General features: G+C 50.5%; 4 protein-coding genes across 5 annotated transcripts; 1 reads left to right on the forward strand and 3 right to left on the reverse strand.

Annotated features, from left to right (window-relative positions):
* Window positions 1–967: 967 nt before the first annotated feature.
* LOC117840020 (zinc finger protein ENHYDROUS) lies at window positions 968–3880 on the reverse strand. The gene is made up of 4 exons (XM_034720476.2): window positions 3495–3880; window positions 2973–3369; window positions 2608–2843; window positions 968–2023 (listed from the first exon to the last, which is right to left on the reverse strand). Exons 1-4 carry the CDS (start codon window positions 3604–3606, stop codon window positions 1155–1157), a joined length of 1614 nt encoding a protein of 537 aa, XP_034576367.1. The 5' UTR covers window positions 3607–3880; the 3' UTR covers window positions 968–1154.
* Window positions 3881–10966: 7086 nt separating this feature from the next.
* Window positions 10967–16254, forward strand: LOC117839652 (COP9 signalosome complex subunit 4). 2 transcript variants are annotated; one of them, XR_004636861.2, is made up of 15 exons: window positions 10967–11274; window positions 11364–11515; window positions 13014–13117; window positions 13210–13270; window positions 13341–13433; window positions 13517–13617; window positions 13821–13929; window positions 14436–14480; window positions 14578–14646; window positions 14731–14822; window positions 14905–14947; window positions 15330–15382; window positions 15457–15516; window positions 15727–15786; window positions 16010–16089. XR_004636861.2 is itself a non-coding variant. In XM_034720040.2 (14 exons), the coding sequence occupies exons 1-14, from the start codon at window positions 11139–11141 to the stop codon at window positions 16082–16084; spliced, it is 1200 nt and encodes a 399-aa protein (XP_034575931.1). In that variant the 5' UTR covers window positions 10969–11138; the 3' UTR covers window positions 16085–16254. The 2 variants fall into 2 exon arrangements, 1 of the variants encoding a protein (XP_034575931.1); XM_034720040.2 differs by lacking the exon at window positions 15330–15382 and having other exon boundaries at window positions 10969–11274; window positions 16010–16254.
* Window positions 16255–16543: 289 nt separating this feature from the next.
* On the reverse strand, window positions 16544–19462 carry LOC117839651 (vicilin-like seed storage protein At4g36700). Its single transcript, XM_034720039.2, has 5 exons — window positions 18820–19462; window positions 18476–18666; window positions 18298–18378; window positions 17870–18211; window positions 16544–17763 (listed from the first exon to the last, which is right to left on the reverse strand). Exons 1-5 carry the CDS (start codon window positions 19118–19120, stop codon window positions 16801–16803), a joined length of 1878 nt encoding a protein of 625 aa, XP_034575930.1. The 5' UTR covers window positions 19121–19462; the 3' UTR covers window positions 16544–16800.
* A 733-nt stretch (window positions 19463–20195) lies between these two features.
* Window positions 20196–22862, reverse strand: LOC117836101 (putative polyol transporter 1). Its single transcript, XM_034715473.2, has 2 exons — window positions 22276–22862; window positions 20196–22140 (listed from the first exon to the last, which is right to left on the reverse strand). Exons 1-2 carry the CDS (start codon window positions 22400–22402, stop codon window positions 20690–20692), a joined length of 1578 nt encoding a protein of 525 aa, XP_034571364.1. The 5' UTR covers window positions 22403–22862; the 3' UTR covers window positions 20196–20689.
* Window positions 22863–24381: the final 1519 nt, after the last annotated feature.

The following is a 24381-nucleotide window of genomic DNA, read 5'->3' on the forward strand; positions in this document are numbered from 1 at the left end:
AGTTTTTGATTTCGTCTACATTTAGTACTCCATGCATGTACCGCAAGTTTGATGTGATGGGGAATCTTCTTTTTGCATAGTGTCAAAGTTGGGAGTTTGGAGGAAAGTAAACAAGGGCGTAGATTGCGATATATACGAACCTCGTCATTTCATGACAGGAGCGACACATGCTTTGCTGCCTTTGTCACATTTTTGCTGTTGCAGCCACTGATTATTCCATGTGTACGACCTGCCTTTGTAGACCTGTCTCTCTACATTGTCGCAGTTATTGTATCGTGTATCAGAACATCGTACGTCTGCCTAATGGCTTCTCTCCGATGAATAGTTGTTTATGGAGAAATTCTCCTATCTTTTTTTTTCCCGAAAATATTGCAGGAGCACTGCACTGTCGGTTAAGAAGAGGAACAAGCAGGTCTTACAAGCTGCTGGTAGTACTATCAACAGTTGGGAAAGAAGTTAACCGCCGGGCAAGATGCTGGTAGTAGTACTACTAAAGAAAGCGTTGAGTAAGAAATGCAGGATGCTACAATAATCATCAGAATCTGCAGGCCTAAACAAGAAGCGGTCAGCGATCGACGGAGTCATGGAGCCAACCACCACGAAAGAATACACTACACAAATGTGATAACCTATTCAAAGCAGCTATTGGAGACACATGCATGTACCTGGCGCCACAGAGCCGGCATTGATAGGGATCAACAGTACCGAAAGGATCAGAGGAACGGCGCCAGTCTGATGACACGGACACTTAAAACCCATTCAGGCTCCCCTGAATGTTCATCATCACCTGCTGCGGAATCGTCCCAGCCTGCACCAATTCCCATTTAATTTCGCGATCAACTTTTGCGTTGTCCCAGTGCCACGCTTAAATGCCGAGACGCCAGTGGGCAGCTAGATGACAAGCGCATGGGAGCAGTCGGGAAGAGACAAGGGCATGCAGACGAGGGGCGAGAGTAGCAGAAAGAACTGAGACCAAGACAAGCCCTTCAGCTTGCTTGCAAGTTGCAACTTCGTCGTACCAGAGCTAAAAGAAACAAAAGAACAGCGAGAACAGACAGCGGAAGAGTCTGTAGCTGCTAATCGAACCTGGCGCCTACCGTTTTCCTCCGACGATCCTTCCTTCCCAAAATCACTACTTGCTATAGCTAGTGTGGTTACAGGATGGGCGAGGTGCTCGAATTCCTCTCGCACGGCGTCGCCTGGGGACCGCGGCCGGCGACGAACGTCTCGACGGCGCCAGCGCCGATCCCGGCCATCCCGACTGCGCCGCCGATTGGCTGGATGAACGCCGAGAACCCTCTGCTTGCCGACGCGCCGGTCGGGCTCATGCCAAGACCCAGGAAGTCCAGGGTAGCCGGCTTGCCGCTGAAGAGCGACGACTGGCCCATCATGAGATCCGGCAGGCACACCGGAGCGCCGCTCGAGTCGTACGGCAGCCCGAGGCCGAGCCCGGGCGACAGCATCGGCGACGGCTCTGGCTCCATCCGCTGCGGCCATTGCTGCATTGAGGTGTCCGGTAGTGATGCTTGCATGGCTTCGTGGTGGTGCTGCTGGCCTGACGAGGAGGCCCCCGGCGATGACGAGACGTCCAGGCCCAGGCAGCGGAGGAACGACGAGCTCGACGAGGTGGCGCCCATCTGCGCCGCCTTCTGGAGCAGCGCGGTGGCGGACATGTGCGGGGACGGGGAAGGCGGAGGAGGCGGCGCGAACTGTTGGCGGTCGGCGGCGGCTGGTGCCGAGAAGATCGAGGACGACGCATCCGTGGCGAGGCACAGAGATGGGGGCTTGGCCGGCAGAGCGCGCTCCGGGCGGCTAACCCCTCCGCCGAGGTCGGCGAACTGCGGCGCTGGGGCCATTGACGACGGTGCGAACATGCCGCCGATCAGACTTTGTGATGTCCCCGCGACGCTGCTGCTGCTGCTGGCGCTGACATTGGCAGCGGCGGCCGAAGTCTGCGAGAGCACCGGAACGGCCGCCTGCGGTGGCGCGAACTGAACGGGCTCAGGCGTATTGGTCTCCGGCTCTGCATGCATTGCACCGAAGCATTAGCAAATCAGGAGAAAGAATCCGATTCACACCAGATTTATTAGTGTAAAAAAAGCGCTAAAAGCTCGAGCAATAAAGACATGCAGAAAGCAACCAGCCGCCATGATGGGATCTTTTTCATGTGTTCGTGGGCGCACTTTTTTAATCATCTGATTCAATGTTCTGAGAAGTTCAGAAAGGCGCACTTTGCATGATCCCGGAAAGAAACCAAAGAACAATCCAGCCCCGCAGTCCCAAGATTTTAATCGCCGTCATCTCCCTCGTGTGAAGCCACGGCCTCATGGGGGCAGCATGTGAGAACTGGTGGTAATCGAGTTCCGAGACGCGTGCAAGAACACAGTGCTTCACCCCCAGCTCCGGGACAAGGCCGCATTTTTTTAGCCCTCCCAGATCCTGACAAAAACCATCACAGAGACCTCCTCCCCCACAAACTTGAAAACACCATGACATTCCAAACCCAAACATGCATCGAAGGTGTACTGCTCCAAGGACTATAGAGTTTGACCACAATAAGGCAAGCACGGCTAGAAGATGATAAGCAATTAAGCATAGAAGACTGACCATTACGTTGCACCGGGCGATGAGGCGGCGCAGGCGCAGGCGGCGGCGGGGGCGGCTGCTGCCTCAGCGGCACCGGCGCGGCAGGTACTGGGGCCTGAGTGAGCGGGGGAGCCGGTGGCGGACCGACGGCCGCCGAGCCCCCGTTCTCCTCGGCGGGAGGGGCCTCCGCGCGTGCCTTGGCGCTCTCCTCCGCCAGCGCGTCGCAGAAGGCGCGGTGGGTGATGAAGCTGTCCCTCCTGCAACGTGCGCACGGCGAACCACAAGTCAGTCAACGGAATTGAGTGGGTGGAGAACGAAGCAATTGATGAGGAGTGAAGGGGACCAGAGAGGAGAGCAATTCAGAAGGAGGGGGGCGGACGCCGGACCTGGAGAAGAGGGTGCCGCAATCGCATCGGTACTCCCGGGAGCCGCAGGTCTTGACGTGCGCCTTCCAGTCCGACTGCACGGCGTACTTCTTGGAGCACTTGTCGCACTTCCACTTCTTCTCGCCGTGCTTGCGGCAGAAGTGCTTCTTGATGCCGGTGAGGTCGCCGAGGGCGCGCGACGGGTCGTGGTGCACGCAGCTGGGCTCCGGGCACACGTACACCCGCTTCCGGGCCTCCTTGCCGCTCCGCTGCCGGAGCTTCCACGGTAGGTTGTGGCCCCGGCGGTGGAGCTGCAGGTTCTGGTCCCGCTGGAACCCCTTGTTGCAGATCTCGCACACGAACCGGTTCGTCGCCAGCAGCGTCTTGGGCGACAGCGCGATCACCTCCGCGTCAGGATCTGCACCACCACCACCACCACCCATGGCGCCGTCGCCATCGATCACGACAAAGAGCTAGCCGGCACGCACGGCACCTCGGACCACTAAACGACGAGTAAACAAAAAGGAAAAGAAAATCAATCACCTGGCATGCCGGGGAGGGCACGCTTCTTCTTGGCGGGCGGGCCGGGCGGCGGCACCGGCGCGGCCCCGCCGGAAGACGACACGGCCGTCGTGGGCGTCGCCTCCGCCTCCATACCGGAATCTTCGCTTTCGCAGAAAGGTCCCCGGCCGAGAGCAGCGCACTACCACAGCCAAGGAATCGAGCCGCAGCGAGCATAAAACGAGCGCAGGGCGGCGACGCGGCCGCGGCGGCAACCACCGGTCACCGGCTGGTTCGCTCTGCTTGTGTGGGAAGCTAGCTCGGGACGGCGGCTGACGAGAGCGAGCGGGCGAGAGGGAGGGAGGGGAAGGTGTTGGAGCAGTCGCACAAGCCGCTAAAAAAGACGGGGATAACGAAGGGAAGCCCACAGCGGTGGCATTAAGTGGGTGGGTGAGCTCACCGGCGGTAAGGGGTGCCGTGGAGGGATCGCCGCCGTCCACGTGGGCAGGCGGCGGACGGGATGGGCATCTGCATCTCGCTAGTGGAGTCAAGCGGGGCGCCCGGCCCGGCAGGCGCCCTGTCGTGTAGCGCGGGGGCTAATATTCTTTGTGGGGTTTTTCGCCATTTTCTTTTTGGAGGGAGGGTTGTTTCGGGCAGAGCGGAAAAAGGTTCGGGGGTAGAACACCACTGTTTGCAGAGAGTGATCAAGCGGCTGTCACTCTCGGCTTTGATTGCGTTGCTTGTAATGGAATTCTGGAGCTTCGGTTGAACTTTGATGTCCCTCCAAGTGTGTGTCCATGTGCGGTCGTGCATTTTGGTGAAAGAGCATACCGAACCGACCGTCTTATAGCCACACTTGGGATTCATTCGTATTCCGAACTTTAAATCTGTTTTGGATTTCTCTGTGATTTACAAGAAGAGAGACTAGCGCCTCGACGTCCAAATTGTCCAATCAGTAGCGTAGGAGCACGTGCATCGGTCGCTGGAGCTGACTTATTCGCCAGCTGATGTGGCCGTGAGCGAGACCATCGCTTCCCATCGCGCTAGCTAAACACTTTTTCACTGTTCACTGTTCAATTGTTCAGCTAGCTCAACTTACTCCCGTTGGAGACGCCCTGAGGATAAGCCATTAAGCTGGGCCTGCTGGGGGCGCCGGCTACATCATAGTATCCGAGAGATCGAGAGGCCCTGGTGGACCAACACGCCAGCAATAACCTGGACCAGCCAAGACGTTGCTTACATTCGCCGGATGCCCATCCATGGATGCACGCGCGAGTTTATCCAAGGATCCCTGCAACGTAGACGCAAGAGCACGAGAGGTTCCTGGACCTGGACATCGCCATCCAAAAAGGATGGTTGTTTTGTCTCGTTTCCCACGAGTTTTGTGGTTTCCAACCGGACCCCAATGTGTCTCGGTCGCTGGGGAAACGGCATCTTACTTCCACGGCGTTGATCTGCTTGGCTGCCTAGTTGACCAATGTTTCTAGTTTATTTCTTTTATTATGGTGCTCGCTTCAGCTGCCCGATTCCAAAAGAGCTGTGCTTCAGTTGCATTTAGCTTTCTCCAGCAAGCAAAGGAAAGCTTAGTTTTTTCTTTACCTTTCCTGATCCTTTCGGGCTCTTCAGTATTGTACGCGCTCTGTATTATAAATGAAAGAAGTGACGAGCAAAGCAGAAAGCGACCTGTGAAAGCTACGACCTTTTTTCAGTTACACTGAGCGAGCTAATCTCAAATCTTTTTTTCTCCATGTCATACGGCCTCTCGCTTTTGCAGATACCATGTGGATGGTCTCTTGGAAAGGCGCTCGGAGCTGTACCTAGCATTTAGGGGCCTTCGTTTCAGCTTATAAGTCGGTTGAAAAGTTGAAATGGCTGATTTGTTGTGAGAGAAAAATACTATTTGGTGGTTAATAAGCTGGATGAATAAGCTGAAGTGAGAATGTCGACGAGCAACGAGCATGTACGTAGCACAAAATAACGTTCTCATTTCAAACTTTTCTCGACCGAAGCCATTGCTCAGTTTTTTTTTGAAAGCTTAACGATCTTTCAATAAAAAAGCTGCTCTCCTGCTGGTGTGGCAAGTGACCGAAATCAATCACGGCTCGAGGAAAAGAACAAATCGAATCCAACGTGTCCTGCGATTTTATAATCCGAGCGGCCAAAGCCTACCTCTTATAGCATTTGAAAAACGCATACCCTGGGCACTGCCACGCATACGCGGCGGTGGCAGATACTACCAAAAAGCAAGCCGGCAAGGGGTTTTCTCCTCCTCCGTTCCGTGCCTTCGCCCTTCGCCATCATGACAACCATTGACCAACGCAGTTGGCTTTATCCCCGCCTCCTCCTGCGCTCCAGCCAGCGCATCCGGTCTACTCCGCCTGGATTTCTTTATCAGGTTTAGTTCACTTAACCGCTTTACAAGAGTGTTGTTGGGATCAGGCCGGTTAGCTTATCATAACCACTTATCTTAACATGTTGCTGTCTGTCTCCTCCGTCAGAGCGCCTGCTGCTCACCGTCGGCACCGTCCGACAACGCTGACTGGTGGGTGGGGTCTGGCGGTGGCATGGCCCACCTGGTGTTCTCACGAAGCTGTTGGGAGCTTTGCGAAGGGCTCTGGAAGTGTTTGCTTTTGTTTGGTACCAGCTCTTGTCAGCATCTGATTATTTTAAGCGTCTGATTTGGCTTGTTTAACGTGGGCAAGGAAGATTCGGAGTTTGTTCAGCGCTGCGTAAATCACGTAATGCGTAAACAATGTAGGAAAGCTTTTACTGTAGCGTTTTTGGCCCATCACTCTCCTCCCCAACTTTTTCTAGTACGGGCATTGACTATTTGGCTGATAGATCTGTCTTGGGAAATTTCTTGTGGCCCTTCTCGCCCAGGACTGCTGTGCCTGGATCCAAGGGCCGAGATGCATCGTGCCATGTGTCTGGCCGGCCAAAAGTAGACGAACGGGAAAGTGTTTTTTTCCCCCGGGGTGTGTTCTTGAGTTCTTTGTTGCCAATCCATGTGAATGGTTAGTTAGCTCATGCACCGCCATGCAGTCAATTTCAGCATGCAGTCAAGTGTAGCACGTTCAAACCGAAGAACATGCATCTGGGGACGGATGCGTCGTAGTAGTTCGTACATCACGTTTCGCTTTGACCAATTGATGCGAGCGTACGCCATCGTGTCCAAATTCCAGGCATTGTCGCTTGGGCCATCACGGCAGCTATCACTGTTGCATTAGATACTTCCGTGCGCTTGTCGGCTTGCAATTTGTGAACGTGCACATGTACATAAGTGACGTGACCTTCAGGTTCACCGCGCATGGTTAAACGTAATGCTTCATGTAGTTTTTTTGGGCGCGGTCACCTTTCGCAGGTCTTTAGCTAGCGAAAGGTCCTGTTTGGATTCATCATCTTGGTTAAATTTAGCTCATTTTGATCCAAACAGGGCAGCTAAAGATCTCCCAGTTAAATTTCGACCTTTAACTAGCTCCAACCAGCTAAACCCTACTCTTCACTATCTCAATAAAAATCCCTCCGCAATTAATGAAGAGTAGCATGGTAACTTATTTTTAACAACTAGCATTTAGCTAGTGGATCCAAACACCCTTTGCTAAAATTTAGCCCGCTAAAAAGAAACCTCCAAACTTTAGCGAGCTAAATTTTAAATGGGTGGATCCAAACGGGGCCAAAGTTTAGGAGCTTTTTTTAGCTAGATAAAGTTTAGCTATGAGTGTTTGGATCCTCTTTGAAAATGTATTTGTCTATCCTATCCCTCATTCTCAATATTTTTCTGAGGAAGGTGGAGAGCCAGTTTGATTTTTTATTATTTTAGATGAGTTTAGCTTGTATTCAACAAGCTAAAAATATTTAACCAGCTAAAATTTAGCTGGATCCTATTTGTATGCATAGCAGCTACATTTAGTTAACTAAAATTTACCTGATGGATTCGAACAGGATCGTAATCAGGTCGTGTAAATGCGCCCTACCCATTTCAGGTAACACACACTTGCTGTTCTTCCGGTCTGCCATGCCCAAGCTTGTAATTGGCCGTCGAAATGGATGGATCGTACCTGAAAGCCTTTCCTGAGTTTTTTCCCCATGTTTCCGTTCTTAGAAAAAGCTTCAGCTGGACCCTGGAGCAGGCCCTTGCTGTGAGTAGAGTCCATCGAGGCGAGGGATACGATTGCGGAATAACTTGGGGTGCAGCCCACCAACTCAATTAATAACTCCTCATCGCTGTGATAGCCCCCTCACCTAAGAACAATCATATCCGAAAGACACTGTTTTAGTATCACTCACCGGTCATTTTCGACGCGCTACCGACGGTCACTGTTCTTGGCAAACTTGTGCATCCAAACTAGCAGCCAGCATCAGCCCGTAGAGAAAAGTCAAGAGGAATTAAAACTCGAGCACACCCTGAACCTCAATGAATGTTGGAGAACAGTCCCTCACACCTTTCACGTGGTCATACTGTACACAACTACACGTAAATGTGGTTACACTACAACACTACACATGCTGGAAGCTGTGCACATCTTGGCCGTCCGACCGTTGATACAGGAGATACACCCGAATCGGTCGGTGTGAGGAACGGGCTGCTCTGATCTCTGAACGTCCGGTGCGCGCACGCGCTGTGGGCAAGGTAAAAAAATAGTCATAATTTTAGAGCGCATATGAATATTAACATCAAATTTACTAAAAAATTATTTTGAAAATTTTAAGTTCACTATTATTAAGAATCGCAAATAAATAAATATAATTAAGATGTATGGATATATATTAACATTAAATTCTCATATCAATAAATAAAAAATTTATTTTTCATTTCATAATCCTTCATCATTACCTACATAATCCTTTTAAACATTATTATTACTATTTGATTCATATTCATATATCACTTGAATCATAAATGTAGCTAAATGTAGCAAATAGCGGTCGAATATGAGCAATAGTGAACACTAAGTCTAAACCTGATATCTTAGGTTCGCTACCTTGCAGCAGTAGCGGTTCGGTAGTGCTACCGCTATAGGGGTCGCTATCGCGGGCGCTACGAATGCTATTTCAGCGGGGGCACTTGAATTTCCTGCATGGGTTGTCACCAATCATCAGATGCTTCAGTGTGCTGCAGCGTGGTGGCTGCTCCGGCTCGCAGTCGCAGGGCATGAAACCGTGCTTCCCCGCTGCCGTCTCCGCCGGGGGCACTATAGCCCTGCGCCCGTCTGCGGTTTTGTGCCCCCGGCTGGTGTCGTGATCGCCGGCTCGAGACCACCGCTCCACCCGGCGGTCGATCCGCACTCGCATCGTCCCCATTCCCCACACGAGGGAGCGCCCGGCCGCACGGGCGGGCGGGCGGACGGGTGTCCCATGCGCCGTGCCCGCGAGCCGTGCCACGGCCGGTGGCGCGGGACGGGATCGCATTGAACTCGCCGGCGAGGTGATTGGAGCCGGTCGCTGCTGCTTCGGCCTGCAGCTTCTGCCGCCGCGTGCTGGACGGGACACGGGAGACTGCTGGTCCAGGGGGGGGCTCATGCTCGTCCTGTCCTGGGCTGGCGGGCGGCCAGTGCGGGGGGTACGGTACGGGTGCGCGCGCGCATGCACATTGATGCGGTTTTCACGTTGGACAAGGAAGCGTGCAGCTTTTATCGGGGCCGGGGAGTTATGAGGCTGGCGGGCCGGCCGGGCTGCCGCTGGACACGGCGGGCGGCCTCGGGCCACCAGGTGGAAGGAATGGTGGTGGGTGTGTCGGATTCCTTCCCCGGTCGCGGGGCAGGGTGGTACCGCCACCCGGAATTAACTGCTGGTTGGCCGTAGCGGCGCGGCGGTCATCGTTCTCAAGTATGATACGTCGCTGGTAACGCGTGGTCGCTGTAGTACCATGATTGAAGACGGCTCGCGATCGTACACCGACTCTACTCGCACCTGAAGAATGTAAACAGTGACCATTTTGAAAACATTCCAACAAAGCATATCTGTAGTTGAATTTGCCACTTTTGTTCCTTTCAGTTTTTGTGGACGTGTTCGGTATAGCTGCAACGGCCACAGCCACAAGGTATTTAACGATCTATGATCACTGCGGCACCTTTTCCTAACTTTAGGTACAGAGCAGATTCTACATCATCTTGGAAGCCAAAACATAAGCAACATTACTTGTATATCAAAGTGCACCCAGTGTCATTAAAATTTTCGTGGACTCTCACCCTAGCTCACGGATTCTCAAAGTGACAATTTGGTTGTTTTTTCCCTTTCAAAAGGACAATTCATGATTCAGAGTGAGCCAAATCTAAGGCCCAAAAATGTTTGCTTTGAGAGTTCATGGACTTTGATGATAATTCGAGAAATGCTTAAGGACCCAAAGTGCTTAAATTTTAGGGAATTTTGTGTGCAGGACACATGAAAGGTGGTCTTGTGTGTGGCACACTCTATTCATTGATTTAGTTGGCTGGACACTGCAATTCTATATTTTTGTCTCCACCACACCGTAGCAGATAAAATGACCTTTTTGCTCTCCTAAGACCAAGCCCACCCGTCAGCTCTCTCCTTCCTTTTTGCTTCCGCCGCCGGCCTGCCGCACAACCCCTCCGCGCCCCTGCTCCGCTGCCGCAGGCCACATTCTGCGCCCCTTAGCGCCGCCGCGGCCCCATCCCGCATCCCAACCCCGCCGCGTTGCCGTTGCGGGTCCGAACCCCTTCGGCTGCTACTCTGTGAGGCCGTCGCGCTGTACGATGCCGAGCCGCCATGCCCCAAGCAGCTCGAGGTGGACGGCCTCAATGAGAAGCTCGTCGCCACCACCAACAGCCCCAACAGGCCCGCGCCACGGGGGTGGACGTCGCGGCGGCCATCCGATCCCTCCTTCCTCCCAGCGTGGAAGAGGCTGTCATGGGCGACGGCAGATGCACCAGAGGAGAGAGAGAGAGCCGTCCGAGCCAAGCGCGCCCGCCCGCCTCATCCTCCTCCGCGGTCGCTGCCGCGGGAATGCGCCGCTGTCCGAGCCGAGGCTGCGGCCTGGGCCTCTGCCGCCATTCGGGGTAGAGGAAGGGGAGGGATTGAGGCATGGGATGTGGCCCGCGTCGGTGGAGCGCCGAAGAGGAAAGATGAAGGAGAGGGGGAGAGTTGACGGGTGGGCCCAGCTTTTGAGGGCAAAACAGTGTTTTTAGTGCTGCGGTGTGTTAGAGATAAAAATGCAAAATCATAGTGTCCAACCAACTAAATCAACAAATAAAGTGTGACCCATCCTCTGAGGATGTCCTACAGACAAAATTCCCTAAATTTTATCTTATTTTATTTTTGAAATGGGGCGTTCATTATTCCTGTAGCACACAAGGCACTCACCTATTTTTTTCTGGTTGTAGGAACGAACATTCAGGCCTTTCAAATGGGCCAGATAGCAGCCCATTTGGTAGTAGAGATGTATACGGGAGTTTGAAGCCCAACAACACAAATGGAACGAAAGGCTTATATTCAAGCTAAAAATTAGGCCCACATAAAAAAGAAGCCCGTATAATACCATCCGACTACTTGCGCAAAACCCACAACAGCTCTAGAACTCCTCCAGATTCCAGTCCTCCTCCCAAGTTCCCATCACCATCGCCGCAGATCGAACGCCAAAACCCTAGCTACCCCTCTCCGTCTCCGTCGCCGGCGACACCCCTCAACCCCTCCCCTCCGGCTACCCGCGCCACCGGGGCGGACGAAGCCATGGACAGCGCCCTCGCCAGCGCGGCGGCGATCGCCGACCAGCGCCAGAAGATCGAGCAGTACCGCCACATCCTCGCCTCGGTCCTATCGTCTTCTCCGCCGGACATCTCCCAGGCCAAGCGCTTCCTCGACCACAGTAATGCGTTTTAGCCTAACGCTAGCTGTAGGTTTTGGCAGGTTTTGCTCTCGTTGTGGCTTAAATTGTGGGGTTTGGTGCGATTGCAGTGGTGTCGGACGAGGTGCCGCTCGTGGTGTCGCGGCAGCTGCTGCAGACGTTTGCGCAGGACCTTGGGAAGCTTGAGTCCGACGCGCTGAAGGAGGTCGCCCACTATGCGCTCACGCAGATCCAGCCGCGCGTGGTCTCCTTCGAGGAGCAGGTAGGACACCTTGGTTTCCTTCTTTGAATGCTGCTTTTAAATTCCCAGATAATACTATTAGCTTCTATACGTTGTTCTGATCATATTGTCCTGCAATTGGTTCGCTGAACTCATTTGGAATGCTATGTTACTATAATGGTATGGAAATTTGAGTAATGTTAGTAAAGGGTTAGTGAAACAATTGAAGACACTTATTTCTGTATGGTCAGTTCATAGTTTATACTTTACCCAAAATGAAGATATGGCAAATTTTAGGGCTAGTGGGGAGCTCTCAAATTTGTCAGTCTGTCCTGCAATTTTTTGTAGTTTGGTATCTTGGTTAGGTACAGATAGAGAGCTCTATGACCTGGTGTATCTTCTGTGAATAATTTGTCAGTCTGTCCTGCGATTTTTTGTAGTTTGGTATCTCAGTTAGGTACAGATAGAGAGCTCTATGACCTGGTGTATCTTCTGTGAATATATTCATATTTATTGATCTAGTAAAAAAACTCGACCATGGGAGGAGACTCCCCCTGGGCTTTGTTCTAAGAGGGTGCTGTGCTTCAAACCTGGGTTGGGATGGGAGTTTCAATGACTCCCGGAGTTCAACACTCTAACCGTCCACCGTGAGAAGCTTGGCATTTATTGATCCAGTAAACAATGAATTTATAGGATACAGATAGTGGATGTACGGTAAATTGCGGTGTTGCATTTGATTTGGAAAGTTGGGGACTTTGTTTTTGTGTGGCTTTTTTTCCACTTTCTGCATTTTTATTGTTGCATATCTTGTTTTCTCATTCTTCATAACCATGTCTTTTAATAGCTATGGTAATACTATAAAGGAGATTGGTACTGCCACGTGATTCATGATACATGTTCTTGAATTCTTGTGCATTCATATGGAAATATATGCATCAGTAGATTACCTCTATGGTGTTACTGTTACATTGCTCTACTTGAGGGAGTTGTAATTTATACTTTATGTGGAATGGCATGATGTGTGTGAAGCTGCTTAACCATAAAGGCTTTGTGTTGTCTTGATAAAAGCAAAAAAAGAAAGAGAAAGGAACAATAGCTATTACCTCAGTGGCACTTTAGTTTGTTCACCATGTTTCATCTATAAATTGGACTGAAGACTTTTGGTGAAGTAGTGTTTACTTGGCATGTCTAGATATATGCGATTGCAATGATAGAAGCCAAAAGGTGTTCACATGTAAAGAATAATTTAGGCTTTGAACTTGTAACCATTAGCTTTGTTCGATGTTAAAGTTAGCTCGGAAAAAAAAACATAACGAATTCGGTCTAGAATTGTAGTAACATTAATACACTGAAATTCTCCAGTGATTTTATGTTACTGTACTACGATTTTTATGCGTGTCTACAATCACTCATAATATTTGTTTCAACGAGTTTGCGGTCTGTGAAATAATTTTCGGTTCACTCTATTCATTTTTTGGTAAGTTGTAGAGATTTGTTATAACAAACTCTATATCTAATTTGGCTGATTATTCATCCACAGGTTGTAGTGATTAGAGAGAAGCTTGCAGAACTATATGAGTCTGAACAACAATGGTCGAAAGCAGCCCAGATGCTTAGTGGGATTGACTTGGACTCAGGAATCAGGTAGAAACTGACTTTTATCTTGACTCTTTTCATATATGTTAATGGAATTTTACATGCTGATGTGGTAATCCTGACCTGTTCCTTTTAATCAGGATGCTTGATGACACCAACAAATTATCCAAATGTGTCCAGATTGCACGACTCTATTTAGAGGTTAGCCCTATTTGGCTGTTCCTGTTATCTGTGCATCGTGTTCGCTCAACTCTTAACTACATTTTTGTAGGATGATGATGCAGTGAATGCTGAGGCTTTTATCAACAAGGCATCCTTTTTGGTCACCAACAGTCAGCAGGAAGTTCTAAACTTACAGTACAAGGTTGTTATTTTGGGAACAGTAAAATATTTTTGCGTTTTAGGATCAAAGCGTGATTCTGCTTGATATGTCCCTTCATTTTTAAGGTCTGTTATGCAAGGATTTTGGATCTAAAAAGAAGATTCCTGGAAGCTGCACTTAGATATTATGATATCTCTCAGATTGAACAACGCAAGATTGGAGACGAGTAAGAGTTTTTGCCCCAACTGCAATATGTTCTGTTCTTCGCAACATTAAAAAGTTGCCGTCTTTCTGGTTCCTAATAACATATTTATTTTGTGTGATTGCTTATGCAAGTTATAACATGAGAAACCAATGTTGTTTCCCTATTTTGTTCTAAACCTTCCCTTAGTTGTTATTCTGATGTGGCCAATTTGCATATGATGCCAGAGAAATCGATGAAAATGCTCTAGAGCAAGCTCTTAGTGCTGCTGTGACGTGCACAATATTGGCTGGTGCTGGTCCACAACGCTCCCGTGTTCTTGCTACGCTGTACAAGGTATTAACCTGAGCTGTGTTTATAATTGAGAATAATGAATACAAGCATACAACTTTCTAGAGACATTGCTTGTTAGTGCTTTATTCAACTTAAATCATTTTAAAATGCTTTGCATTTGTGTATGTGTTAGTAGCTAAGATGTGTTGCAGATTTAGCTTACTACTTTAGTGGAGAAGTAACATTCACCTCTGACCTCTTCTCTGTGAAGGTGGTGTAAAAGATACCAATTACTCAAGGATTTTATGTTTTAATTTTTTCTAAGATTAATAAAGATCACCTATCGAAAAAATTGTTTTTTTTTTCTCGTAGTATGTGCTGGCCTAACATATATTCCAGCATCTTTTGAGTAGATGTTTTAATAACTTTGAGGCTGGGACACACTTGTATCTATCATGTTTGTATCTTTTCTCTCAATGCGTTTATTTTGCATCCTTGTATTCATCTTATGCAAATCTTGTTTAAATTGTGACTTTGGGATGCAACTTAGTTTATTATGCCCCTTTCAGGATGAAAGATGTTCGAAGCTGAAGATATACCCAATACTGCAGAAGGTTTGTGATATTAGTGTTACCTCCCCAGGGATTATATCTTGGAATGTAATTTCACTTTACTGATGGTCTCTGTGTTTTCTGTTACCCAAATCTTCAGGTTTACCTTGAAAGGATTTTGAGGAAACCTGAAATCGATGCATTTGCAGAGGAGCTGAGGCCGCATCAAGTTAGTGAACCGCTATACCCTCTCGCTCATTACATGTTCTTATTTGTGATGGTCCTTGACAGTGTGTTTTCTATAAAACCACAGAAAGCTTTGTTACCAGATAAGTCCACTGTGCTTGACCGGGCAATGATTGAGCATAATCTCCTTAGTGCCAGTAAACTATACACAAATATCAGGTGAATTGATTCTCCTATGTTTACTAAAATTAATTATGGTCTATTTATTGTAGGTCCCTAACCAACCACCTTATTCCTGCAGCTTTGATGAGCTTGGGACATTGTTGGGCATTGATCCAAGGAAGGTAATTCCCTTTGCTGAAGATCTTATCACCACATCTTCTCAACCCTACTGTCAATCTGGCTTGCCTTTTATTTTGATTGATTCTGAAGAGAAAATTGCTGCGAAGAGCTAGGAATTATAAAATGTATATATTTTCATTCATGATAAGCTGAGAATGTTTGCTTCCAATTTCAGTATCTGATGATGTAGAATTACGTATTTGCTTGATCACATCACTCATAATATACACGTTCTTTTCCTTTTATTCAAAGAAAAAACATGACATGTAGATGGTACTGAATGGCAGGGTACAGATGATTATCCTTCATATCACTTGACTATGTGACATTTGTATAGATGTTTTTTTGTTCTTTCTATTTAACGAGCAAAAACATGATCTGTAGACTACTGAATTGCTGGGAACAGATGGATACTTCACATGTGCAACTGCATACCTGTAATCCCGATTCTAGTGTATGTTTTAAAATTTTCTAAATTCGATCCTAATTACCAATATTTCGACACTGGTAGGCTGAGAAGATAGCATCTCGGATGATTTATGAGGATAGAATGCGGGGCTCAATTGATCAGGTACTTAGCATGTTGTTCTTTCTTTGAGACTTATGTTGAGGCATATGGTCCTGCTATAGTTTGTCCTTACAGGTTGTATACTTCCCTCCGTCCTTTTATATATGACGTTGGATAGTTCAAAATGGAACTATTCACTGTCTTATATAAAAGCAAGGAGGGAGTAGTAATTTTAACTGTGCTCACTCTGACATTCTCTGTTGGTTCACAAAGGTTGAAGCTGTGATACATTTTGACGATGACACTGAAGAGCTACAACAATGGGACCAGCAGGTTAGTTTTGCTGTTTAAGATGTTCACTCGTAGTATGTCATGGTAATGCCAAAAAAAAAAAAAGGTTGCACACTTGCACTCACCCATACCCCATAAGCGTCAAGCTTGGCCACCATAACTACCTGCAACTTAAGTTTTGCTCCAAAAAAGAAAAACATCTACATATTTTTATTATCTAGAGAGCTATCCAGCCCGATTGACTACATTTGCTTTATACTTGCAGATTTCTGGGTTGTGTCAAGCTCTTAACGACATCCTTGACAACATGTCAAGCAAGGGAATAGCTATCCCGGTGTGAGTAGTCTACTCGTCCTTTTGTTGGATGGTACTTGTCAGAACTGCTTTGACGCCTCCAGAATTAGCATTCTGTACAGTTTGCTGCTGCAAATGCTTGCCATGTCCTTTTGGAACCAATTTTTACCATACAATCGTATGATGCGATGTCGGGCAGAATGCTTGTCTAAGTTCCGTGCTCTGGGTTTTCTGTTGGTTTTGGACTTTTGGCGGTTGAATGCGTCTCTGGACAAAACATGCGCGTTGACAGAACATGAACTGAAATATACGGCTTAGGCGGACCCTATGGTCTTTTTTCATCCATCCATTGTCGTTCTTCACATTCTAAAATACCACTAGCTCGCATCAGCTGCATCGATCTAGCTCTCCGGCCTGCGTTCCCTGTACCTTGTTTCTGGAAGTATGCTTCAGTGAACCAAACCGGGGTGTATGACTGCACAACTGCACAAGTAGCAGATTGCACTAGCAAGTGTCATCATCAGAGCAAAGTAGCCACAATCTGATTACGCTGAAGACTTATTTGCTAATTTACGGTACGTTTCATACATGTGGGATCACGCAAGTTGGCTAAGCTTATGCACTAGAAGCATAGTTTAGCAGCTAAACAGCAACAAACTGAACACAAATAAGTAGGTACACAACTACACAAGTCGACTGCCACTGCCCCTAAACGAGTGAGGCCCAGCGTTTATTTGTACGGGACAACGACTGGAACACTGCTCAGCCACTCTTGAACGTGCCAGCACGGTAGCGCTTCTTTAGTTTCTTGGACAAGCGATACAGCAGCGGCTCGTCACTCTCCGGCTCGTCTCCATGTCCGCCGCCACCCTCTTCCTCCTCCCTCCGCCGTTCTTCTTCCTCCCTTTGCCTTTCTTCCTCCTCCCGCTGCCTCTGCTCCTCCTCCCTCCGTGCACGCTCTTCCTCCTCCCTCCTCTGCTTTTCCTCTTGCTCTCGCCTCTCCCTCTCTTCTTCCTTTCTCCTCTGCCGCTCCTCTTCCTCCTTCCTCTCCCTTTCCTCTTCCTCTCTCTTCCGTTCTTCCTCCTCTCGCTCCCTCCTCTCCTTTTCCTCCTCTTTCCTCCGTTCTTCCTCTTCCCGCTCCCGCCTCTCCTTTTCCTCCTCGCGCTCCCCGGGTCCCTTCCCTCCCCCTTCCTCCTCTCGCCGCCTCCGCTCCTCCTCCGCGGCCTTCTCCTCCAGCTCCTCGGCGCACGAGATGCACGACAGTATCGTGGAGTCCCGCTGCGCCGACAGCAGCTTCCCCACGGCGGTCGAGTTCTCCTGGCCCAGCGACAGGGCCAGCACCTCTTTGCCGATGGCCTGCAGCACCGAGCCCTTCCCGGCGAGGAACTGCGGGTGGTTCTGGCCCATGTGGGTGCTGAACCCGACGAACACGAACGAGTCATTGTTGAAGGACATCTGCGCCATCGGGTGGAACCGCGGCACCACGAACACGTCCCCTTCCTTTACCCGGAACACCGTGTTCCTGCACCGAACCCAGCCTTTGCCTTCGCCTTTCTCGTCGCCGCGGCCACCCGGCCTGCCCCGCTCGTCGCCGCGGTGGCCTCTCCGGCTCTCGCCTGAAGGGTTGCTGCTGCTCGGGCACACCGTCTGAACGATCCCTGTGCCCTCCGTCACGATGGCGATCTCCGTCGCCTTCGGGTTCCAGTGAGGCCCCACCATCGAACCCTGCAAATCGAGTTGGTGGACAATTGATGCCGTTAGCACAAGGGCCCTGCAATAATTGAAGTGCCGTCAAATGTGGCGAACTGAAGCTAATCGCGTGCTTAATTACCGTGGTCAGGTTCACCATGAACATGCCAATGTTGGAGCCGTGCAGGGCGTCGAGGTCCTTGTTGGTCATCGTCCTGCTCCACCCGTAGCAGTTGTGGACGTCGGGCTTGCCGGAGTAGAAGTTGAACGCCTTGCTCCTGGACTTCTTGTCCTTCTTCTTCTTGTGCTTGTCCTTCTTCTTATTGTTTATAAACTCCTCCGGGTCTCGCACTCCCAACAGAGCGTCGACGATGTCCTCAGTCCAGTTGGGCTTCTCCTCGTCACCCTTCTCGTGTGGGTTGTAGGGTATAATCAATGGTGGGATCTTCGCCGTTTTGATCGCTTCTGCCACCTCTCGTTGGACCTTGCAAAGTATGACATCGATTAATTTGTTGATCGTCAGGCGCATATGTGCCATTTGCATAATATTTATCATAGTTTTTTACATACCCCAAATCCTAGACGAAGAACTTCTGTTTCGAACCCTTTGAGCAGATTACTGACGCTGGAATAAGCTTCCACCTTGGGCTTCTGCATGCATTGTTACATGGACAACAATCACAAGTATATGAACAATACATCTCCGACAAGTTTAATTAAAACCATGCAGCGGAAGGAGGTTTCTTACCGAGGGGTCATCGGCGTTGATGCCCTCGCTGGTAAAGATGGCGTAGATCCGAAGACGCTGTCTCGTGGCGTTGGGGTAGCTCTGGATGAATATGATACTCCCCTGATCCAAGTTGTAGACGTCTCCTCGCTCAACCTCCAGGGAACTTCGTTCACTGCTCTCTTCTTCTATGTAAGTCACCTTACCTCGTCCTGGTCCAAGAATCACAGTTCCAAAATACTAGTCACAAGAACAGTATGCTTTTATAGAGTGGCACTTGTATTTGGTGCTCAAAAGTTTGTCGTACAAGGACATATAGACTGTCAAGTCTGCTCATTAATTTCGTAGCACACAGCGTCACCTACCGCTGTGAACGTAGAAGACCATGTCGGCGTGCAGCTGCACGGGCAGGAACAGCGCGCCGGCATCCATGGTGATGAAGTGCAGCCGGTACGCCGTGCCCGCCGCGTCGGCCACGTCCACGGCCGTGACCGTCCCGGCCTCCGCCTCCGCCACCACCCTCCGCCTCTCCTTCTCCACCACCAGCCCACCCACCCTCCCGCTCATCCTCCATCTCTCGTGCTTCCCGGACGCCGACACCGCGGTCGCGGCCGCCGAGACGGCCACCACAAGCAGGACGAGCCACCGAGCAGTCACCCCCGCCATGTCCCCCAATCTGGCTTAGCTACAATCCTTTCTGCTTCCCAGGCCGATCCCCGCGCGCGGGTTGTGTGTTGTGCCGAGTGGTGGTGGCGCGCTCGGTCCGCTTGATAAGCAGCTAGGCTTGGGCCTCAGTGAGTCAGGGGGTGTTGCGGCCTTGCGGGCGGGCGACGTGGGAGACGGTGGCACTGTGTGTCCGTGCATGGGCGAGACGTGGCGTGGTCGCGACGGATGCTAGTGGCCGCTGTTGTGGCGTGGCTTCTGAGGTAGTGAGGTGTGCCCAGGTGGACTGCGCGCTGTGTTCGGATATGTCTCTGCACGCCTAGGGTGAAATTGAATCACGCTGCTGCGGCGGATTTGTTTGAAGCTGGTTGCCTAAATGAAATGCATGCAGTTTCTTGAGCCCCAAATTAAAACTGCAAGTCCGGAACTGATGCTTTGAAGGGTACAGTGAAAGCATTTTTCAGCGAATTTTCAATCTCCAGCAAGTTCCTTTTCTTCTGAAAGAATCTCCAGCAAGTTTCATCACAGTTTCCAGAAAGAGGCTGCTATTGAGCTATGTGCGACTAAAAAGAGAAATCTTAGCCTGAGGAGGGGGGCCAGCAGTTCGTAAAACGAACCGCACTCAGTTTGCAGCGATGCGCGCACACGTACGGCAAGAAAGCGATGAAGCAACTTTTGGGCCGTCCTGTTTGTGCCGAGCGACCATCCATGTGCCGAGCGACCATCCATGTGCCGAAGGGCGTCCGTGGGCCGTGCGTGACCGTGAGGGAATCACACACATTCTCCAGTTCTCTCCTCGTTCGTTCGTTGTTGGCTCGTTGCTGCCTGCTCACAGCTCACGCGATCCACGTCGACGTGGAAAGAGTCACCGGCAGGCAGCTCACCTTCTCACCCAAAATTGAACAAGGATGGCGGAGAAAGGACGAGGACTAAGTTTCCCTTAATTAAAAATTGCGGTCCTACTATTTGCTAATGATAATGTTCCGACTACATATCCAGATGAACATGCAAGCTGTACATCGATTTGGAAGAAAATAGACAAGCAGTCGCCACCATACCCATTCTTTGACCCTCCGGATATCAAGGTATAGTACCACTTTTCCTGTTCATTCACTTAGTGGCAAACTAAATATCATGGTACAGTACCACTTTTACTGTTTACTTATTGGCAAATTGTATTGTGCCGGGGGGCCATGCCCCTCTAATCATCAGTGAGCTCCGCCCCTTAACACACTTGATGCTTATACTTGCATTGAAAGCATCCAATTTTGTTTGCGGAATGTTACATATTTGGTAATGTAGTCGTTACTCGGGGCGCAAATTTGCCTGAATCCCTTTTCGAGTTCTTGCTCAAGATCAGGAAGAACATGTAGGATCCGAAGGGTGGAATGGACCCTGACTCTAATTTCTACAACAAGCATGTGTTGTGCAAGTGCCCGATTTGCCAGCCCGCCTGCTGACAGACTTAGCTTGTGTTCCGTCGCGCACTGACAAATCCGACCACAAATCACCAGTTCGTGTTATTGACTAGTACTTACACACTAGCAGTTCAGGTCACTTGAATGCCACCCATCAAGTAGCTACTGGCTGTTGACTGCTAGTCAACTCCGTGGACTTCTTCTGCGCGTCACGTTCATCTTCCCTGCCGTCCTGGCCGTCACCGCCGCCGAAGAGCTTCTCGGTGTCCTCCAGGCTCCTGCCCCTCGTCTCCGGCAGGAAGAAGAACATGAACACCCAGCCAGCGGCGGCGATGCCGGCGTAGACATAGAAGCTGCCCGCGAAGGTGATAGCCTTGTAGAGCGAGATGAAGGACATGGTGATGGCGCCGCTCATGATCCGATTCATCGCCGTGCCGAGCGCGCACCCCTGCGCGCGCAGCCGCAGCGGGAAGATCTCCGAGCTGTACACCCACGCGATCGGGCCCATCCCGATCGAGAACGACGCCACGAACGTCAGCACCGCCGCGATGCTCACCCCGGCCAGCGGTGTCGGCTGGCCCGTGGGGAGCCGGTCGATCGCGTGCAGCGCCGAGGCCAGCGTCACGAGCGATACTACCATCCCACCGGCGCTGGTCAGGAGCAGCGGCCGCCGCCCGACGCGGTCGAGGAAGAATGTGGCCACCAGGATGAACAGCGTCTTGCACGCGCCCACCGCCATGGTGGCGCCCAGGGAGTTGCTGTCCGACTGGAGCCCGGCCTTCTGAAACACACGGGGGCTGTAGAGCACGACGGAATCGATGCCGGAGGCCTGCTGGAAGAACTGGAGCCCGAGGCAGGCGATCAGGATGCGGCGGACGGGCGGCGTGGGGCGGAGGAGCAGGTCCCTCCACACCCCCTCGCCGTGGGTGCCCTTGTTGTTGCGGGCTACGACCACCACGTCGTCATCGTCGCCGCCGACACCCTCCGGGATGCCGATGGCTCTCTTGATGTCGGCGAGCCGCTCCTCGGCCTCGGCGGGCGAGTTGGAGGTCTTGGCGAGCACGCGGCGCGCGTCGCCGATGCGCCCCTGCATGACGAGCCACCGCGGCGACTCCGGCATGGCGAGGACCCCCAGGGCGAGGAAGAGGGGCGGGACGGCGCCGACGAGGAACATGACGCGCCAGCTGAGGTGCACGGGGAGGCTGTGGAAGGCGTAGTTGGAGACGTACCCGAGGAGGACCCCCGTGTTGATGAACACCTCCGGGAAGGACGTGAGCAGGCCGCGCGCCGACGTCGGCGCCACCTCGGCGGTGTACACGGGCGCGATCATGAGCGCGTACCCGACACCGACGCCGGCGACGAAGCGGCCGAGCATGAGGATCGCGTAGCTCGGGGCGAGGCCCATGATGAGCGCTCCCGCGAAGAAGATGGCCGCCGCGAGCACCATGGTGTAGCGCCGGCCGATCCAGTCCGACGTCCGGCCCGCCGCCAGCGAGCCGACGAGCGAGTAGATGTTGATGATACCGGCGAGGATCTCGATCTGCGTGTCCGTGATCTTGAGGTCCTGCTTCATGAACAGCTGCGCTCCGCTCATCACCGAGACATCTGCCAGAACGTGCGTACAGGAAAACAACGTTAAGAACCTGATTGGATTGCCTCGATCACACTTCAGTGGCACACGCCCCACGCGGTGCATGGCAACAGGTGCTTGGAATTATTGTGTGCGTGCCGCGCGCGTACCGTAGCCGAGGAGGATAGAGTTCATGGACGCGAGGATGGCGCAGGCGAGGGCGTACTTGTTGAGGGGACGGCGCTTAGCCGGCGCCTCGGCGGCAGGGATGCCGTCGGAGGCGTCCTGCTTCGACATGGCGAGACGGAGAAGAAGCTCGGGCGGAGCGAGGGTGTAGCTCACGGCACACTTGCTGTGTCCTGTGCCACTGTCTCCTCCTTACGGCCGGTCTTCGTTTGCAATATTCTGGCCCTGTCGGCACACTCCCTGTCGACCTTTATATAGCTATCCAAGAGTAGAAAATTGCCGTGCCGATCAACGAGGTGGTCTTGACTTGTGGTCTAGGATTCTGGCCCTACTTTGTACAAGCGGCAGCAGGTTATTCGGGAAGAGTAAAAGTTGTACAAGGACCCAAAGGAGTAAACAAGTGTGATTGAAATTTGAAAATTGTGCGTGGGCCTTTTCTCGATTCTTTCTGAAAACAAAATAAATATTTTTGCCACTACCTCTACTCAACAAAAATCTGTCGTTTCAAACATCAACACTGTTTACAGAGGCTTCAAAATCCTCTGCTCATAACGATCGATGGATGCATGTACGGGACCAGATACCTTGTGCTTAAAAACAGCAGAGAACCTCAGAAGAATATGGTCCTAGGGAAAATTGCACTTTCACCTGAGTCTTGATATGAAGGATACGATCATACCATAGCAGCAGGTATGGTCGAGGATGCGGCATTGTTTCTAGCTTCAAATCCTTGATAAGTTTCCTACCAGCAACATTGATTGTGGTCTTGTTGTCAATAGAGAAACAAACATACCTGTCCTTCACTACACAATGACAGTGAAAAAGTCGCATGTCACGGCCTGCCTCCTCCGTCAACAAGTCATCGCTCCTTCGAAGGTGTCATAGCAGTACCAACTCGACTATAATTAGCCTTGGCTCTCAAAACAAAATTTCCAAAGATGTACCGCGATGAGCCTAGCAAACTGATACCATCTGATAAGGACACGCTTACTGTGCCCAGATTATGTCCCAATCTTTCACGGTACTTAATAACTAAGTATATCTTCTCTGAATTTTGTCCAAAACAAATAATAATTTCTCAGATAATAATATTGTCGAACAGGTAGTCAGAATGTCGTAGTGACACTTTCATCAAGAACCAACGAGGTAGCTACTATATCTCAGGAAATAGGACCAAACAAATAGCAATACTATGGTCACGTTTGATTAAACCAAGCAGTAGAAAGACTTAATATAATAATAGTGCTTCTGGGCAGGATAAAACAACTCTGTTTGATCAACGGCAAATAAACACCAGCAGCAACAGGATAGATAGAGGGATTGTCTTATTCAGAAAATAATCCAAACCCTAAGTAGGTCTTCCACCCGCGGCCTTGACGAACCACGATGAGAAGATGAGACCTCGATGAGATCAAACCAGCGCATCCAGGAGAGATCCGATCCTGATCACGCAATTATTTACAAATCCTTGATGGATCGGCAGGATGATTGAGAGGAGCCGCCTCTTTGTTGTTCGGAGGAAAACCCTCGATAGAAAAACTCACGATAAAAACCAATCTTCATAAAAGAATTTGTTATTGTTCCAGATTCTTTTGCAAGTCTAGAAACAACAACTTGTTGAGTCATTGGCTCATCATTCGACTCAACTCCCACCCAGTAGTGCTACTGCTACGCAGGAGCGAATCTAGTGGTGGGGTGGATGGGGCTTAAGCTCCGCTACCGCCTCTCGGATAGTGGAGCTTTTTTAAACATCTTCCTGATTTTTAGAAAAAAGAAGAGAAAGGGAGAAGGAAAAAGAAGGATGAGGAAGAAGAAGCTCCTCTTGAGCAGCATCCGCCACTGCTGCCACGTACCGTCGATCGACCTCATGTCCACGAATCTTTGGACTGCATGAACAGCACGTCGTCGCGGTGGCACCACCGCTAGATACGTTTACACAAGTCTACCGAGCGACAATCAGAACGACTGTCACCGCTCACCGACAAGGAGAACTCTTTTACAACCTCTAAAGCATCTGTGTTGTGAGCGAAGCAGAGCTAAACGAGTCCAAGATTCCGCGCCAGTTTTTCTTCACCAAACAAAATCAATCT

This window comes from Setaria viridis, chromosome 9 (assembly GCF_005286985.2).
Source record: "Setaria viridis chromosome 9, Setaria_viridis_v4.0, whole genome shotgun sequence".
NCBI lineage: Eukaryota > Viridiplantae > Streptophyta > Magnoliopsida > Poales > Poaceae > Setaria > Setaria viridis.

Excerpts from the sequence above, each read along its gene's own strand:
- LOC117839651 (XM_034720039.2), bottom strand. The coding sequence starts at position 19,120 with ATGGCGGGGGTGACTGCTCGGTGGCTCGTCCTGCTTGTGGTGGCCGTC. Across the intron at positions 18,667-18,819 it reads GGTCTTCTACGTTCACAGCG|GACGAGGTAAGGTGACTTAC; the intron begins GTAGGTGACGCT and ends TTCTTGGACCAG. Across the intron at positions 18,379-18,475 it reads TCAACGCCGATGACCCCTCG|AAGCCCAAGGTGGAAGCTTA; the intron begins GTAAGAAACCTC and ends CAATGCATGCAG.
- LOC117839652 (XM_034720040.2), top strand. The coding sequence starts at position 11,139 with ATGGACAGCGCCCTCGCCAGCGCGGCGGCGATCGCCGACCAGCGCCAG. Across the intron at positions 11,516-13,013 it reads TGGTCTCCTTCGAGGAGCAG|GTTGTAGTGATTAGAGAGAA; the intron begins GTAGGACACCTT and ends ATTCATCCACAG. Across the intron at positions 15,517-15,726 it reads TGCGGGGCTCAATTGATCAG|GTTGAAGCTGTGATACATTT; the intron begins GTACTTAGCATG and ends TGGTTCACAAAG.
- LOC117840020 (XM_034720476.2), bottom strand. The coding sequence starts at position 3,606 with ATGGAGGCGGAGGCGACGCCCACGACGGCCGTGTCGTCTTCCGGCGGG. Across the intron at positions 2,844-2,972 it reads TGCGGCACCCTCTTCTCCAG|GAGGGACAGCTTCATCACCC; the intron begins GTCCGGCGTCCG and ends CGCACGTTGCAG. Across the intron at positions 2,024-2,607 it reads TCGCCCGGTGCAACGTAATG|AGCCGGAGACCAATACGCCT; the intron begins GTCAGTCTTCTA and ends CAATGCATGCAG.
- LOC117836101 (XM_034715473.2), bottom strand. The coding sequence starts at position 22,402 with ATGTCGAAGCAGGACGCCTCCGACGGCATCCCTGCCGCCGAGGCGCCG. Across the intron at positions 22,141-22,275 it reads CTCTATCCTCCTCGGCTACG|ATGTCTCGGTGATGAGCGGA; the intron begins GTACGCGCGCGG and ends ACGTTCTGGCAG.